The sequence below is a fragment of the Aulostomus chinensis genome, chromosome 22 (assembly GCF_037954235.1).
Source record: "Aulostomus chinensis isolate RoL2024-O1b breed Wild chromosome 22, RoL_Achi_v1.0, whole genome shotgun sequence".
NCBI lineage: Eukaryota > Metazoa > Chordata > Actinopteri > Syngnathiformes > Aulostomidae > Aulostomus > Aulostomus chinensis.
The window spans coordinates 10103326-10117582 of record NC_141341.1 but is presented as its reverse complement, the minus strand read 5'-3'; the positions used below and the strand labels follow the sequence as shown (position 1 = coordinate 10117582).

General features: G+C 41.9%; 2 protein-coding genes across 4 annotated transcripts; both read left to right on the top strand.

Moving 5' to 3' along the window:
• Nucleotides 1–3449: 3449 nt before the first annotated feature.
• On the top strand, nucleotides 3450–4636 carry atp5if1a (ATP synthase inhibitory factor subunit 1a). The gene is made up of 3 exons (XM_086193803.1): nucleotides 3450–3637; nucleotides 4168–4280; nucleotides 4362–4636. Exons 1-3 carry the CDS (start codon nucleotides 3566–3568, stop codon nucleotides 4501–4503), a joined length of 327 nt encoding a protein of 108 aa, XP_086049929.1. The 5' UTR covers nucleotides 3450–3565; the 3' UTR covers nucleotides 4504–4636.
• Nucleotides 4637–5042: 406 nt separating this feature from the next.
• LOC147240713 (heterogeneous nuclear ribonucleoprotein R-like) lies at nucleotides 5043–13719 on the top strand. 3 transcript variants are annotated; one of them, XR_015111288.1, is made up of 15 exons: nucleotides 5043–5215; nucleotides 5836–5996; nucleotides 6089–6207; nucleotides 6292–6399; nucleotides 6505–6618; nucleotides 6759–6935; nucleotides 7214–7349; nucleotides 7501–7706; nucleotides 7779–7928; nucleotides 8011–8132; nucleotides 8237–8775; nucleotides 10659–10719; nucleotides 11573–11633; nucleotides 11869–11961; nucleotides 12901–13719. XR_015111288.1 is itself a non-coding variant. In XM_086193795.1 (12 exons), exons 2-12 carry the CDS (start codon nucleotides 5840–5842, stop codon nucleotides 10691–10693), a joined length of 1863 nt encoding a protein of 620 aa, XP_086049921.1. In that variant the 5' UTR covers nucleotides 5043–5215; nucleotides 5836–5839; the 3' UTR covers nucleotides 10694–10831. The 3 variants fall into 3 exon arrangements, 2 of the variants coding, with proteins under 2 accessions (XP_086049921.1, XP_086049920.1); XM_086193795.1 differs by lacking the exons at nucleotides 11573–11633; nucleotides 11869–11961; nucleotides 12901–13719 and having other exon boundaries at nucleotides 10659–10831; XM_086193794.1 differs by lacking the exons at nucleotides 10659–10719; nucleotides 11573–11633; nucleotides 11869–11961; nucleotides 12901–13719 and having other exon boundaries at nucleotides 8237–9627.
• Nucleotides 13720–14257: the final 538 nt, after the last annotated feature.

The following is a 14257-nucleotide window of genomic DNA, read 5'->3' as shown; positions in this document are numbered from 1 at the left end:
CAGATCAGAAAAAAAAACATCAGAGGTAAAAATAAATAAATCAATAAACAAAATAAAATCAGTATTTTTCCATTATATTTTGTAATTTTACTGAGGTTTAATTTAACATGCAGGAGTTTTTCTTGAACTAGACCCTTTTTTTTAAATTTTGCTATATTGGTACTTCTATGTAAAGGTTCTGAATACTTCAATCAGCAGTGCAGCAGTTAAGGTTTGCCATACGAGCATTTTGTGAGAATATTTGAGCCCCCGTTTTCAGTGAAAGAATGAGGTACCTACTTATCTGAAGGAACTGACGGCGTGGACGCAGCCCTCATGTCAGTCAGTTTTCTAAATGAATCACTTCCACTGTAATTATCACCAAGCTGCCTATGAGTCAAATATATAAAATACGCCAGCTGTTCCCCAGCCAAAAGACCTTGTATGTTCAGAACACAAAGAATCTTGACCCCTATATCATTCACCATTGTCACCATGGCAACAGTGGCAACATCCAGACAGTTCAATAGGGACTATTAGCTACAAGGAGTTCCAGTGGAGTCTGAGAAACTGACAGGCTGATGAAAGTAGAGAGACCAAAATCTTTCCATACTTTCAAAGCAGCAATCCTTGTTTATTTTTTATTTGCAAAATATTAACCCATAACTACATCACTTTTCAAAGGTTTAATTGAATTTGCATCAACTGTAATTTTCATAAATGGGCTGTTTTCTAGGAAACTAATGTATTTCTTCATCTCAGTACCTTAAATGACTTCATGCAAGAACAAATATCAGCAATAAGTGTTGGAATCCAGAACAAGAAGGCTCGCTTGCATCCTAACAGGTTCCAAAATGTCCCCAGAGGTATGAAGGCATTCAGAAAGGCGTGCTATTTTCTGCAATTATTCATAGCGTAGTGGTAGAAGGAGGCCGATTATGCACATTACGCTTGCTATCCTAACATCTGCACCACAAAGAAATGCAAATGTACTGTGAATTCATAAATGTGCTATGAAATAATGCAAACATTCTGATGGGATATGATGTTTAAATGACAATGAATGTCCTTGCAAGCCGCGGTAATGAAAATGGTTTGTTCTTACAGGAACATTGTACCATATCTAGTTGTCTGTGTGACCTTACTTTGTCTTTGCTCAGGTTGCTGCTGTTGCCAGGATACTATTTCCTATGGCAACACTTTAGCTGGTGAGGTGAGCAGCTTTGAAAGGATCCAGGTAACTGGCTGCTCTGTATTTCTGTGGACCGGAAGTCCATACATGACCATAGACGGACATTCAGGGACACACACAAACCCACAAAAAAACTTACCCTCCAAGTTCAGGTTCCCTCAGCATGAGCTGATATTTTCAAACCAAAAATGACTTCCGGATAACTATCTCTCAGGGATACAATTACATCAAAGGTATCCATGCACATCAATTCGGGGACAAAGACGTGTTCCTTTTTTTAATCTTATCATCCATCTTATAAAGGATATTATGCCAAGATATTATTCCAAATTAATCATTCATTCTTGCTGTTAATGAGTTGTGTGATGAAGGCATCAGAACTCTGAGAATATGAGAGGTTTCTGTTTAATAATGATAACTGTGGACTAATACTCAAAGTTTCAAATGAAATCCAATTTCCATTCTCATTTCAAACAAAGTCAGAGCAACACTTGAGGTCATCCATTACAAGGGAAAGAGGAAGTATTTTATATGAATGTTACATGGATGATGGTTTGCTCAGTGTTCATAGCAACACTGAGTAATAGCTCTTCATCTCTGCGAGTGCATACTGCCACCAATTGTTGCAGGAGCGTTACTACCTCAGTCCTGTAGTTTCTCCCTGTTGACAACCATCCATCCATCCATCCATTTTCTTCCACTTATTCCTGTTAAGGGTCACGGGGGGCTGGAGCCTATCCCAGCAGCTTTTGGGTGAGAGGCAGGGTTCACCCTGGACAGGTCACCAGTCCATCACAGGGCCAACACATAGAGACAAACAACCATTCACACTTACAGTCACACCTACGGTCAATTTAGAGTATCAATCAGCCTTGTCCCCTCTTGATGTCTTTGGACTGTGGGAGGAAGCTGGAGTACCAGAGAGAACCCACACAGGAACAAGGAAAACAAGCAGACTCCACACAGAAAGATCCCGTGCCCGAGCCGGGACTCCAACCCGGAACCTTCTTGCTGTGAGGTGACAGTGCTGACCACTTGACAACATGCTTCTCAAATATAAACTGGTAAAAAGGTAAAAAGGCCCACTGAGTACATTTGCATTGACCCTGCTCTCAGTTGCACAATCAAGGCTTTTTGCCTCCTATTTTTTTTCAAGACACAATATCCCAACAACTCTATTTCCTTTTCACAAGAGCCCCCGGATCACAGGTGGTTATTAAACTTCAAAACCTTGACAGGATTCAGGCACTTTACTACAAAAACACCATGCTTGCTCACTGGTGATCAGTTGTGCTGCTTTCAGGTGAGGAAAGGGAAGTGACAGCGACAGTCTCATACAACTGTGAGCCGAGATGATCTTCGTCTAGCAGGAAGAGCTCTTCATCTGTGGGACTCCATTATGACTCATCTGTACTAAACACGCACAACCTCTTTCGATGTGCAAAGCTTCCCTTTGTGCAACAGATTGTCTCAAACAACTTGCGAGATGAGCTCTGGGCCTTACCCTTTCGTGTGATACAATTCATGGATGTCAGATTGTGTGCAGACAGTGGTTACAAAATATGAATATGAAATTAATTAGATGGGCCCATGCATCAATAAAAATGCATGAAAAGAAATGAGGGCGATGTAAATTATTTTGGTATGGTGCATCAGACAGGTTCATGAATTAATGAATTAAGCCACACAAGTGAGTTTAATGCTTTGCTGAAATAAATGAGGGTGTCTATCCCTGGATTGAAAAAGTGACAGAATCCTTTATCAAACTATGTTTTGTAGCTTTATGAGGAGCAACCCAGTTTTTGGGTATATCACAGTGTACAGAATAAAAACGATCAATACTGCCTCCAAATTAAGTGACATATATCAACACGAAATATGTAGTGAACTACTCCAACAAAATTGTCGAACTACTTTTGTAGAAAACAGCTTTCTAAATTGTGCTTATTATGAGCAAATTTGAGAAAATTATCATCTGGCACATAGGAAATCCAATCAATTGATCAAATTCTTGTGTAAAATACCAAGACTTTTAGTCAGTGCACAGACACAAAAATTTCATATTGATAAAGAATTTAATTTCCATTAATAAATCAGTAATAAGTTGGTCTTTACAATGGTTTTGGTTATTGCAAGTCATTCAGATAAACATATATACTAAGTAAATTTACACATAACGTGTCGAATAGAGCATCAAATATGTGCTTCAGGTAACCGTTGCAGCTCTCAACCTCACCGCAAGGTGGCAGTAGGAAGCCTCCTTCTTCAACATCTCCACCCCCCAGATGAAACGTATGCGAGTTCAAGTTTCCGGATTTTCGGGGACGAGAAGGAGAGTAGAACCATACAAATTGTCCATGTACTGTCGTGACACCTAAAATAACCTGAGGCGTAATGTCAAGACTTCTTTTGAGACCAAACATCAGGAGATGCATCGGCTCCCAAATTAGAATGGCGTCTGATCAGGTAAAGAGGGCTGCTGCTAAGGTTTTCACTGGTTAGCATTAGCTTGCTAACATCTGCAACATCAGCCTTGTGAGCTCATGGCTAAGAATGACTTTTTAAAGGCCAGCTGTCAAATACTGATGTATTCATTGAAGTATTAAAGATATTGCTTATGGTTGTAATGTTGAGTTAAAAATTATCATATCTATGAAGCATGAGGCTCCACCAACAATGTCAGCAAGAATGTACAGTCATTAGTGTGTAAATGGTATTTGGTATATTTCAAGTATGGGTCAATAAACCAATCGCAATATTTGTTAAACAAGTGGTAGTTTTGTGCTTTTTAGAAGAATTATAGAGTGTGTTGTTTTATTTATGTATTTTATTTATGATTATGATGGTTTTAGACAATCAGCCATCTCTCTCTTATTGAGAGCAAATATTGTAAAAAGAAAATGGATTCAGAGAATTCTTTCATTCTTATCTACAACCTAATAAACACTCTGTTTTCCATGTTGTGCAATTTAATATATTCTCTCTGTTTATTCCAGCTTGGTGAGTTGGGCAAAGGAGCAGGGAAAGGTGGAGGAGGTGGAGGCTCTGTGAGGGAGGCAGGAGGTGCGTTTGGAAAGCGAGAGGTAGCAGAGGAGGAGCGGTACTTCAGGTTAGAGGATCAGACTCAGCACTGAGCCCTCAAATTTTTCACAAGATGTTTACCAAGTTCCCCTCCCCCCCCAACTTGTAGGCAAAAGGAGAAGGAGCAGATGGAAGCGCTGAGGAAGCATCATGCAGAGGAGATTGAGCACCACAAAAAGGAGATTGAGCGCCTTCAGAGGGAGATCGACCGCCACAAGGGCAAGATCAGAAAGCTTAAACATGATGACTGAAACGCCTCTCATTGTTGTAGTCAGGCTGTCTTATTGCTGAATCAATTATGATATTGATTTATTTCTTGACACACAAGGCAGGTCCTGTATGAGACATCATAAATACAAAAAAGAAATAAAGTGCTACATTTTTCACTTAGTCTCTGGGTGTTATTCAACTGTACATCCGTATTCCTATTTGATTTTAAAGATCAAAATTTAATTTTTTTGCTTTGAATCACTATAGTGATTGAAAAACTCAATTTCATTAAATGTAAGTCAATCATGCCTTGTTTTACCGTTCAACAATAGCTTGTTTTCACATAATGCACTGCCCTCTGAATGTGGCCGTCCCGTTCAGGTTAAACAGCGCAACTTTGCCCAGTTTTAACACCCCGTTGTATCAAAGTTATGGTAAATTCCGATGTTTTTTCTATCTCCTAGAGAGTAAGGGTGCCTATCTGTCATTTTGTAGGTTTGCATTGGTGCCGCTTGCCTCCATGGGTATCAAAACAAACATACCTGCCCCTCAACGCGTTTTCATTCACTTATCGCGATGTTTGCAGAGCAGTTGCGTTGTTCGGGCCAGCCGAAGACGAGACTAGCTGTCTGGAATTTTGTCTCGTGGGTTCGACTCAAACGTATTATTCCTAATTTTTGTTTTTTGTACGTCTGACACGTTGGTCGCTTTACATTTTAAAAGGCACCGCTGTAAATTCCCTGAATTAAACTGGTAAGTGTTGCTAACTATCGGTTTGCACCCTTTACGCGTATGTTGGATATGTGAAAGGTGTCTTTTTGCACGACGCGGCCTTCTTACCTATAAGCTCGTTAGCTAGCTAGCAAGCGAGCCTTTCAGCTAACCAAATGTCGTGCACCCTGCACAAAAAAGGGGCTTTGAAATCTCTTTTGTCCTGGTACGGCAGGATCAATCTAACAGTCGGTAGATGCCGCGTAAATTCTGAAATGAAAAGTAATGCATTGCACCGTATTCTTCTTGGCCGTTAGCTAGCTGCATGTGAAGGGGGCGGGACGGAGGCTGTCGATGGTTTGTTTCAAGTGAAGGGGTTATATTACAGTACACCATAAAAAAAATTTTTTAATGTGATAACAACATTTATATCTAACGCAGCTCCTAGTCAGCTTTTGTTCTGACTTTGACAATGTCTTTTTATATCGTTTAAACTTCCAAGTAAATGCTGTCAGTTTAACTATTTGTCATCCCAACATTTGTAAACAATATCCTTATCGTCGGGTACATTATGAGTATGTTTTTTGAAAGTTGAGATTCTATTATGATCAATTTGGTCAACATTAGATTAAGAATAGTAACATTAACTATCTCTAAAACAGGAGAATGGCTGCCGCTGAGGTGAACGGTAGTTCTGCCCCGGCAAAGGAGGAGGAGGAGCCCATGGATGTGACAACAACACACACAGAGAACTACGGGACTCTCATTGATGCTGGGCTTCCCCAGAAAGTTGCTGAGAGTCTAGATAATATCTTCCAGACTGGTGATTATACTCCAATGCAGTGTGAGATGTGTTTCCAGACATTGTTGTTTTGTATGGTTGATCCTGAAACTGTCTGTGCCTTGTAACTGCAGGCTTGGTGGCATATGTTGACCTGGATGAGAGAGCCATTGATGCACTGCGGGAGTTCAATGAAGAAGGAGCACTCACTGTGCTACAGCAGTTCCGAGAGAGTGACCTCTCCCATGTACAGGTAACCAAGTGACTACATCCACTTCTGTTTTGAGATTTCCTTTGATCTGCTTAGTTGTAAATGGTGGGTTTTTTTTCTGTGCAGAATAAGAGTGCTTTCCTTTGTGGAGTTATGAAGACTTACAGGCAGCGAGAAAAACAAGGAAGTAAAGTACAGGAGTCTACCAAGGGCCCAGATGAGGTGAAAATAAAGGTAAATGACACTGTTACTGGGGTTTGTTGTTAGAAAGGTCAGTATGTATGCCATAACATCTACAACAGTGTTGCTCAGGTAAAAGTTACGCGTTTGTGTTTCCAGGCTCTGTTGGACCGCACAGGATACACTCTTGATGTCACCACTGGGCAGAGGAAGTATGGAGGCCCCCCACCTGAGGATGTGTTCAAAGGAACACAACCAGGGATTGGGACTGAGGTAAATATGTTGTGTAGACATGTTGGTTCCGGTCTTAAACTGCCCATAGAAAAAAAAAATTGCTGAGTAATAAAAGTAGTAAAGTTCCAGTAGTGTTGATAGAAAATCTACAAATACACACGTGTTTTCCTCTTGTTCAGGTGTTTGTTGGAAAAATCCCCAGGGACTTGTATGAAGATGAGTTGGTGCCACTCTTCGAGTCTGCTGGTCCCATCTGGGACCTCAGGTTAATGATGGACCCACTTTCTGGTCAGAATAGAGGTTATGCCTTTATCACATACTGCAATAAGGACGATGCACAAAAGGCTGTGAAGCTTGTAAGTAGTATGGCAGTGTATTGGCAAAATACACAAATCAACTTTGTAACAATTTTGGAAACATTTGGGAATGCACTGACCTAAAGCTTCCTGAGAAGCTAAGCTTCTTTCACTTAACACAGAGATAGTTGCGTAGTGTCTTTGACTAGATGAATGCAAATTACAACAAATAGGAGAATTTGACAGTACAAATATTACAAATGTGAATTGGTTCATCCCTGACTGTTCATTTACAGTTTATTTTACAGACTTGTTGACCTCTCCGTTTTATTTTGCAGTGTGATAACCATGAAATCCGCCCTGGCAAGTACTTGGGAGTGTGTATATCTGTTGCAAACAATCGCCTGTTTGTTGGATCAATCCCAAAAAACAAGACTAGAGAGAGCATATTGGAAGACTTTGGCAAAGTTACAGGTCAGTTCCCAGATCCCACAGGTTTTTGTGTTTGAGTTCTCAGTAAAACAATTAATTAATCATGACAGGTGGTAGATGTGTTAACAGTTGTAACAAGAGATCAATCCTTTGCTGTTGCATAAGTTAGAGATGTTATTGTTTTATCTTACAGAGGGTCTCCAAGAGGTGATACTGTACCACCAGCCAGATGACAAGAAGAAGAACAGAGGATTCTGTTTTCTGGAGTATGAGGATCACAAGTCTGCTGCACAGGCCCGCCGTCGCCTGATGAGTGGCAAGGTCAAGGTGTGGGGGAATCCAGTGACTGTGGAGTGGGCCGACCCAGTCGCTGAGCCAGACCCCGAGGTCATGGCAAAGGTATGTGTGTCCCGCTTAAAACATGACCTCCACTATCTTTGGCTCTCCTAATCTTTGTATTTATCTGTTCAGGTGAAGGTGCTCTTTGTAAGGAAACTGGCCACAGCTGTTACTGAAGAGCTTCTTGAAAAGACGTTCTCCCAGTTTGGAAAGCTGGAGCGAGTGAAGAAACTGAAAGACTATGCTTTTGTCCATTTTGAAGAAAGGGATGCTGCTGTAAAGGTGGGTGTTCCTCGCTTTTATATGGCCTTTTTTAGTATTAACAATACTACTTATGTTCTACTAACCATGTTACTATGGTAAGGCCATGGAGGAGATGAACGGAAAGGAGCTGGGAGGGGAGGAAATCGAGATCGTTCTGGCTAAGCCACCTGACAAGAAGAGGAAAGAGCGCCAAGCAGCTCGTCAGACCACAAGGAATGCAGGGTGAGGCAACAGGACATAGAGGTGACTGGTCACCTACCCTACCTGTTTTCAAATAAGGAATAAAACCAGTTCAACATTTTGTTTTTGTTTTTCTGCCTCTGTAGGTATGACGACTACTACTACTATCCACCTCCACGTATGCCTCCACCAGGCCGCGGCAGGGGTCGTGGGGGCCGCGGGGGCTATTCCTATCCACCTGATTACTATGGCTATGACGACTATCATGATGATTACTATGGCTATGACTACCATGACTACCGTGGTGGTTATGAAGACCCTTACTACGGCTACGAAGATGTGTACAGCATGAGGGGCCGTGGCACTCGTCCCAGCAGAGGGGGGCCTCCTCCAACTAGGTCACGTGGAGCACCGCCGGCACGAGGCCGGGGGGGCTATCCCCAAAGAGGACCGCCCCTTGGTGGTCCGAGGGGTGGCCGAGGAGGGCGGGGAGCCCCTTTCCAACCACAGAGGGGCCGCGGTCCTCGTGGGGCCCGGGGCAATCGTGGGGGAAACGTCGGTGGAAAGAGGAAGGCAGATGTGTTTAACCAGCCTGACTCCAAGCGCCGCCAGACCAACAACCAACAAAACTGGGGGTCCCAGCCCATCGCCCAGCAGCCCCTGCAGCAAGGGGCCGACTATTCCGGTAACTATGGTTACAGTAATGACACCATGGAGTTTTCACAGGATTCTTATGGGCAACAGTGGAAGTAGAGGCACCAAAAGGTATTTGGCTAAGTGACAACGAAAAACGACAATAAAAAAGGAAAAAAAATGATTGGCCTCAATTTTTGATTAACTTTTTATTCATCATCCCCCATCAAAAATCTGTATATATATCAAAGAAAAAAGACCCCAGAATTGGCTCAAGATGATTACCTGGAAAGCCTTTTGGCTGAAGAACTGAAGGTAACCGTTGTGATGAATCATTTCTTACTCCTTCAGTTACATTGGGACATGTGTCTTAAAAAACAAAACACACACAAACACTTTTATTGTTACTTTTTGTTCCTGATTATTTTAAAGCCAACAGTGAAGATTTACAAAAAAAAAGTGGACATTCATTCTCAAAAATCTGAGAGGACATTTAATAATGGTATTGCCTTGCAGGAGGTTTTTGTCCGTGCCCCTTTTGTCCCCTCCCCTTCTTGTACTCCCTTTATTTGTGGTTTCTCATAGCTGCTTAGGGATTTGCTTGTATATAAATGCATATGGTTAGAGCTTCATATTTCATTTTTTTGCAATGGTGGAGAAAAGAATCCACAGGAAGGAGGAAATCAAGTTTTGTAATGTTCCAAGTGTATGCCTAGCATTTCTAGAGATCATCAAATTGTGTTCTTTTTTTTAAACTGATACCATAACTTCCTATGTTTTCTTTGAACTTGCCCTATAGAGTTTGGTTTGGCTTACCTTAAGAGCCATAGCAGTTTGTTCTCTGATGTTATTTGTATTTATAACTTACGTTTGTTCCGTTTCAATAAAACTCAGCTGAGCATCAGTCAATTGTCAAGATACTCAAATTCAGTGTTTTCATTCAGTATTTGGTTCAATTTTTACCTCAATTTTTACATTGGGATGAAGATCTTCTTTTCCAAGTCAAATTGTTTTTTTTTGCCCCAAAGGATAATCAAAAGACTGAAATCGTGCTATCAAACAACGGGACAAGACAACTTGAAAGGTTTTGGATAAAATGATTATAAACAGGATTTTAACCCTTTATTTTTTGCAGCAGACGACAGTCATTTCCTGCTCTCAGAATTCATGTATTGAGCACCACAACAACCACTGAGGGACCAAACTGTGTAATTTCAACTCTTTGCTATTATCTCAGATTGTGCCTGTCTTTTAACAGCTTGTGTGCATAGATGTACATTGTAGGGCCCCTCCCCTGCCTCTCTTAAATTCAGCCGTCTAAGCATTGATTTTCACCTCTTCACCAAAAGATTGCTTCTTACTGTAATGAAGGCCTTTCGTTTCACACATTTTGCCTCTTCTTCCTTGTCTTGTTTTTCAGTGAATAAGAGCCATTGAGATTTGACGTCTGTATGTCATTTCTGTGGGCTGCAAAGCTGATGCATTACTCATAAGACGGGTCAAATGCCCATCCTTGCATCCTGTGTCAAGAATGTATTTTCACAGTTTTCATTCCTAGCAAGATTGAGTACATCTGTTAACATAATCACACAAGACGGGGACAATCTTTGATAATGGCGAGAGGCAAGTTGCACACGTCTGATCCTGACACCATTTTAATGGCAATGCATTTGACTTTTCGTGGATTTGTGATAAAGGTGCAAACCATTTCATGTATGCTGAATTGTCTCCAAAATCTGGACATCTGCACCATCCTTCCTCTCATTTTGAAGACACCAAGGATCTGACCATCCCAAAGGGTTAAAATTCTTCAAATTCACATAATCGTCTGTCCAAGTGGTACTATTTTGCAGTGTTTATAGTATCTGCCTTGTGATACCATGGTATCATTGTATTTTGTTTCATGTGTCTGTCCTCTTATTCCAACCTGCCTAGGTGGAGGAGCATTGAGAGCGGCGCCACTAGAGTGAGGAACTCACCTGAACGGTACTCAAGGGTGAGCTAGCCTTGCACTGGGTACTGTCTCCCCTCCTGTGGCTAATCGTAATCACTGGAGAATCACTAGCCATGATTATAATCAATACTGTTTCCTCACTTATAGGTTTTTTTTGTTGTTGTTGTTTTGTTTTTGTACTCAAGAGGAATCCTCCCCCCCCCCCCCCATATTAAAAAAAAAAAAGCCGTCCAGATGTTTCTGAGGTGTAGAGAACACAATCTTGGCGCACTGTCTTCACGGTTAGTGTTTATTTTGACCTACAGACAAGGAAAGCCAAAAGCCTCTTTAGGCTACATTAAACTGTCAGGCCTGTAATGTAAACCCTAAAACCCTGCAAACACCTGTTGCTGTCTTGGCTTACAGCACCGCTGTGAGGCAGCTGTCACTACACGGATGGGCGGGTGGGGGGGATATGTAATCTATTCCACTAGAGGTAGCTGCTGCACACAAGCATTTCCTCTGGTCCATTGTTCCTCCATACGACACATCATTGGACGTTTCCACATCTGGAAAGCTATGGATTTAATTCCTAGATAATAATAAAATTAGTCATTTTCCACATTTAAGGAGATTGGAGAAGGGATTCACTATAAATGTCTCAAATTGGTTCTCATTGGAACAATGGATGTTCCTCGTACTGATGAAGTTACTCTGTAATGCCACAAGATGGCAGTAGGTTGGCTGCACTGATAATTACTCAGGTAAGAAACTGATTTAGGGACAAAGGATTGCTGCAGACATCTAAATGTGCCGATTCAAATGTTGAGCATTGAAGTGCCATCCAGTGCTGCAGTGTCCTTACAATGCTTCTCACACCAGAACTGTGTCTTTATATGTTGCCTCTTGTCAGCAGGCAGTAATGGAGCTGCCCTCATCCATGTCAATGAGTTCACACACATGGAACGGACGAGATGGTAAGACTACATTATCTGAGCGCTTACATGTTTTTATTTGTCCTAGTGCTGTCTTTATGACCTTGTACCCCCACCACCCCCACCCCCTGACATAGTAAGTTCTGTTAATTGGCTTTTTAGGTCACAAATCTTCCATCGTATTATTTACTGCTTTGTTGGGGTTATTAGTCTTGATATTTACAAAGTGATCAATTGATATGTGGTAACGTCCTGCTCTCTATGTGGCCTCCTCCAGCTCTGAGTCAGGAGGTCCAGCAGGGTCCTCAGTCTCTCCTTCGTCTGAATGAGCTGCTGTACAAGTCCAGTTGACTCTGAACAGCTTCCACAGGTAAGAATTAATATTTCATATAGAGCAGGTATACTGCTACTGAATGAGGCTTTTAGTATGCTCCGATCAGCCATGACACTATGACCACCAGCCCAATTTTGTGTAGGTCCACCTTCTGCTGCAAAAACAGCTTTGACCTGTCAAGGATGGACTACATGACACCTCGATACCTGTGGTATCTGGCACCAATGTGTTAGGAGCAGATCCTGTTAAATTCTAGAAGTTAGAAAAAGTGTCCCCCTTTGGCCAGACTTGTTTTTCTAGCGCATCCCACAGATGCTTGATTGGATCGAGATCTAGGAAGTACAGAGGTCAAGTGGACACCTTGAGCTCGTCGTGCTCCTCAAACCCTGCCTGAATAATTTTTGCAGTGTCCCTTGGTGCATTACCCTGCTGAAAGAGGCCGCTGCCTCTGGGTAATACAGTTCTCATGAAGGGGCGTACTTGGTGTGCCTCTGCACTATGAACTGTCACTTTTCCATCAGAACCAACAAACTTTTTCAGCAATCCGTGCTACAGTAGCTCCTCTGTGGGCTCAAACAAGGGACTTGCCTTGTGCATCAGTCAATAAGTAGGTACCTACCACTGCAGACCGGGACCACCCAGCAAGACCTGCTGTTTTGTCGGAGCTCTGACAGCCGTCCAGCTATCATCATTTGGCCTTTGTCAAAGTAGCTCACGTCTGTAGCCTCACCCACTTCCCTGCTTCCAGCACATCACCGTAATCACTGATGGGTGACGCTGTTGGGAGATAATCAGTTTTCACTTTACGTGTCAGTGGTCAGAATGTTGTGCCTGATCGGTGTATATGCAGCTCTTGTAAACTCCTTTAGACCTGATACCCATGAGCGGAGTGTAAATATATCGACATCACTTGATTTATGCAGCATGTAGTTGTCTTGATTCTAATCTTAATAATGGTTTCTTAACCCACCGCAGAACCGTCTGAGGGAACAGCTGAAGCGATGACCTCAGCGCTCCATCCAGCAGCTTCTTTCTTACTAAAGAATAACTGTTAAGGGCAGAAATGTGATCTGGACTGTTCAGTATCTTTTTTTTTATTTTTTTATTTTTTTTTACTCAAGCCAAACATGCATATGCAGTTCCTTGCAACTTGTGTTTTAATTAACATAGACATACTGAAATTTCAGTATTGCCTGCATCCTCTCCATCACTAGCACACTATGGTCAAGCAGAACCAGGAGCCTTTTCACCACTTGAGTCCTGTCTCCCCACTGAGGTGATTGAAGCGAGCTGCCTCAAATTGTAGAAGAAGTCGTTAAATGTTGTGCATCTCTACTTTTAAATTCTAGAATGCGGGAACACCGAGGTGAGAAGCAGGTTTTGTATTTCTCAGTGGCAGGAGATTGGCTGTGGTTGCGCCCCCTGCAGGAGAAGCTGCGGATAAACATGCATTAAAACCACGACCTGGGCAACTGCACAGCCAAAATAGTGGTTTAGGTTTCAGTTGGTCCCTCGCACGGGGTGAGAGAAACCTGAAACTGGAAAACCAAATCACACTGAAATTGCCGGTTTATCTTTGTACTGTATATGTTACATACTTCAAAGTATGAAGCCAAAGCCTGCAATAAATGTTATGATTATTAAATGTATGCCACCATCACTCGTCTGGGCTGCCGCTAGGTGGCAAATGTGATCTAAGGCTTAAGTATTTTATTATTATTATTATTATTATTATTATTATTATGCACAGCAAATGATTGTATGTCCGACATTTCCCTCCAAAACTTGAGTAATTCAACCAATAAAAGCTGAAACATGCCTGTCTCATCGAGGAGGTGAGTGTGCTGCGCTTTGTGGTGGAGGAGCAGTTAGTTTGAGGTTGGATGTTCGGCAGACCTTCCCTCCGGACTCGACGGCTTCTTCTGGGTTTCACTCCGCAGTCGAACTCCCGGCCGCTTCGAATCAGTGGAGCGTCACTTAGGGACCGTCAATAAATTGACGAAAAATAACGACTTCAAACCACAATTTATTAATAACCTTCGCTTCGGCCTGATTCGTCCCGTATTGGTGTGAGGGGGAAAATGGTTAAAATAAGACAATTTATTTTAAATGCAATCTTAATTCGAAAATATCACACGTGACCTAATCACTCCAGGTATCGTTACTGTGAAAACATGACACTTAAAAACATGTACATCGATTCAGAGTTCACAAATCACATGACCTTAAATACAAAGAGAAACGTATGAACTTTTCAGGAATTGACGAAAAGGCACTGAAAATGTGTATTAAAATATTCGTATACAATACAAAAAGCAGAAAAAATTGTACT

Coding starts and splice junctions, on each gene's coding strand:
- atp5if1a (XM_086193803.1), top strand. CDS start 3,566: ATGTCAAGACTTCTTTTGAGACCAAACATCAGGAGATGCATCGGCTCC. Junction 3,638..4,167: donor TTAGAATGGCGTCTGATCAG/GTAAAGAGGGCT, acceptor TGTTTATTCCAG/CTTGGTGAGTTGGGCAAAGG. Junction 4,281..4,361: donor GAGGAGGAGCGGTACTTCAG/GTTAGAGGATCA, acceptor CCCAACTTGTAG/GCAAAAGGAGAAGGAGCAGA.
- LOC147240713 (XM_086193794.1), top strand. CDS start 5,840: ATGGCTGCCGCTGAGGTGAACGGTAGTTCTGCCCCGGCAAAGGAGGAG. Junction 6,936..7,213: donor CACAAAAGGCTGTGAAGCTT/GTAAGTAGTATG, acceptor TTTATTTTGCAG/TGTGATAACCATGAAATCCG. Junction 7,929..8,010: donor AAAGGGATGCTGCTGTAAAG/GTGGGTGTTCCT, acceptor TACTATGGTAAG/GCCATGGAGGAGATGAACGG.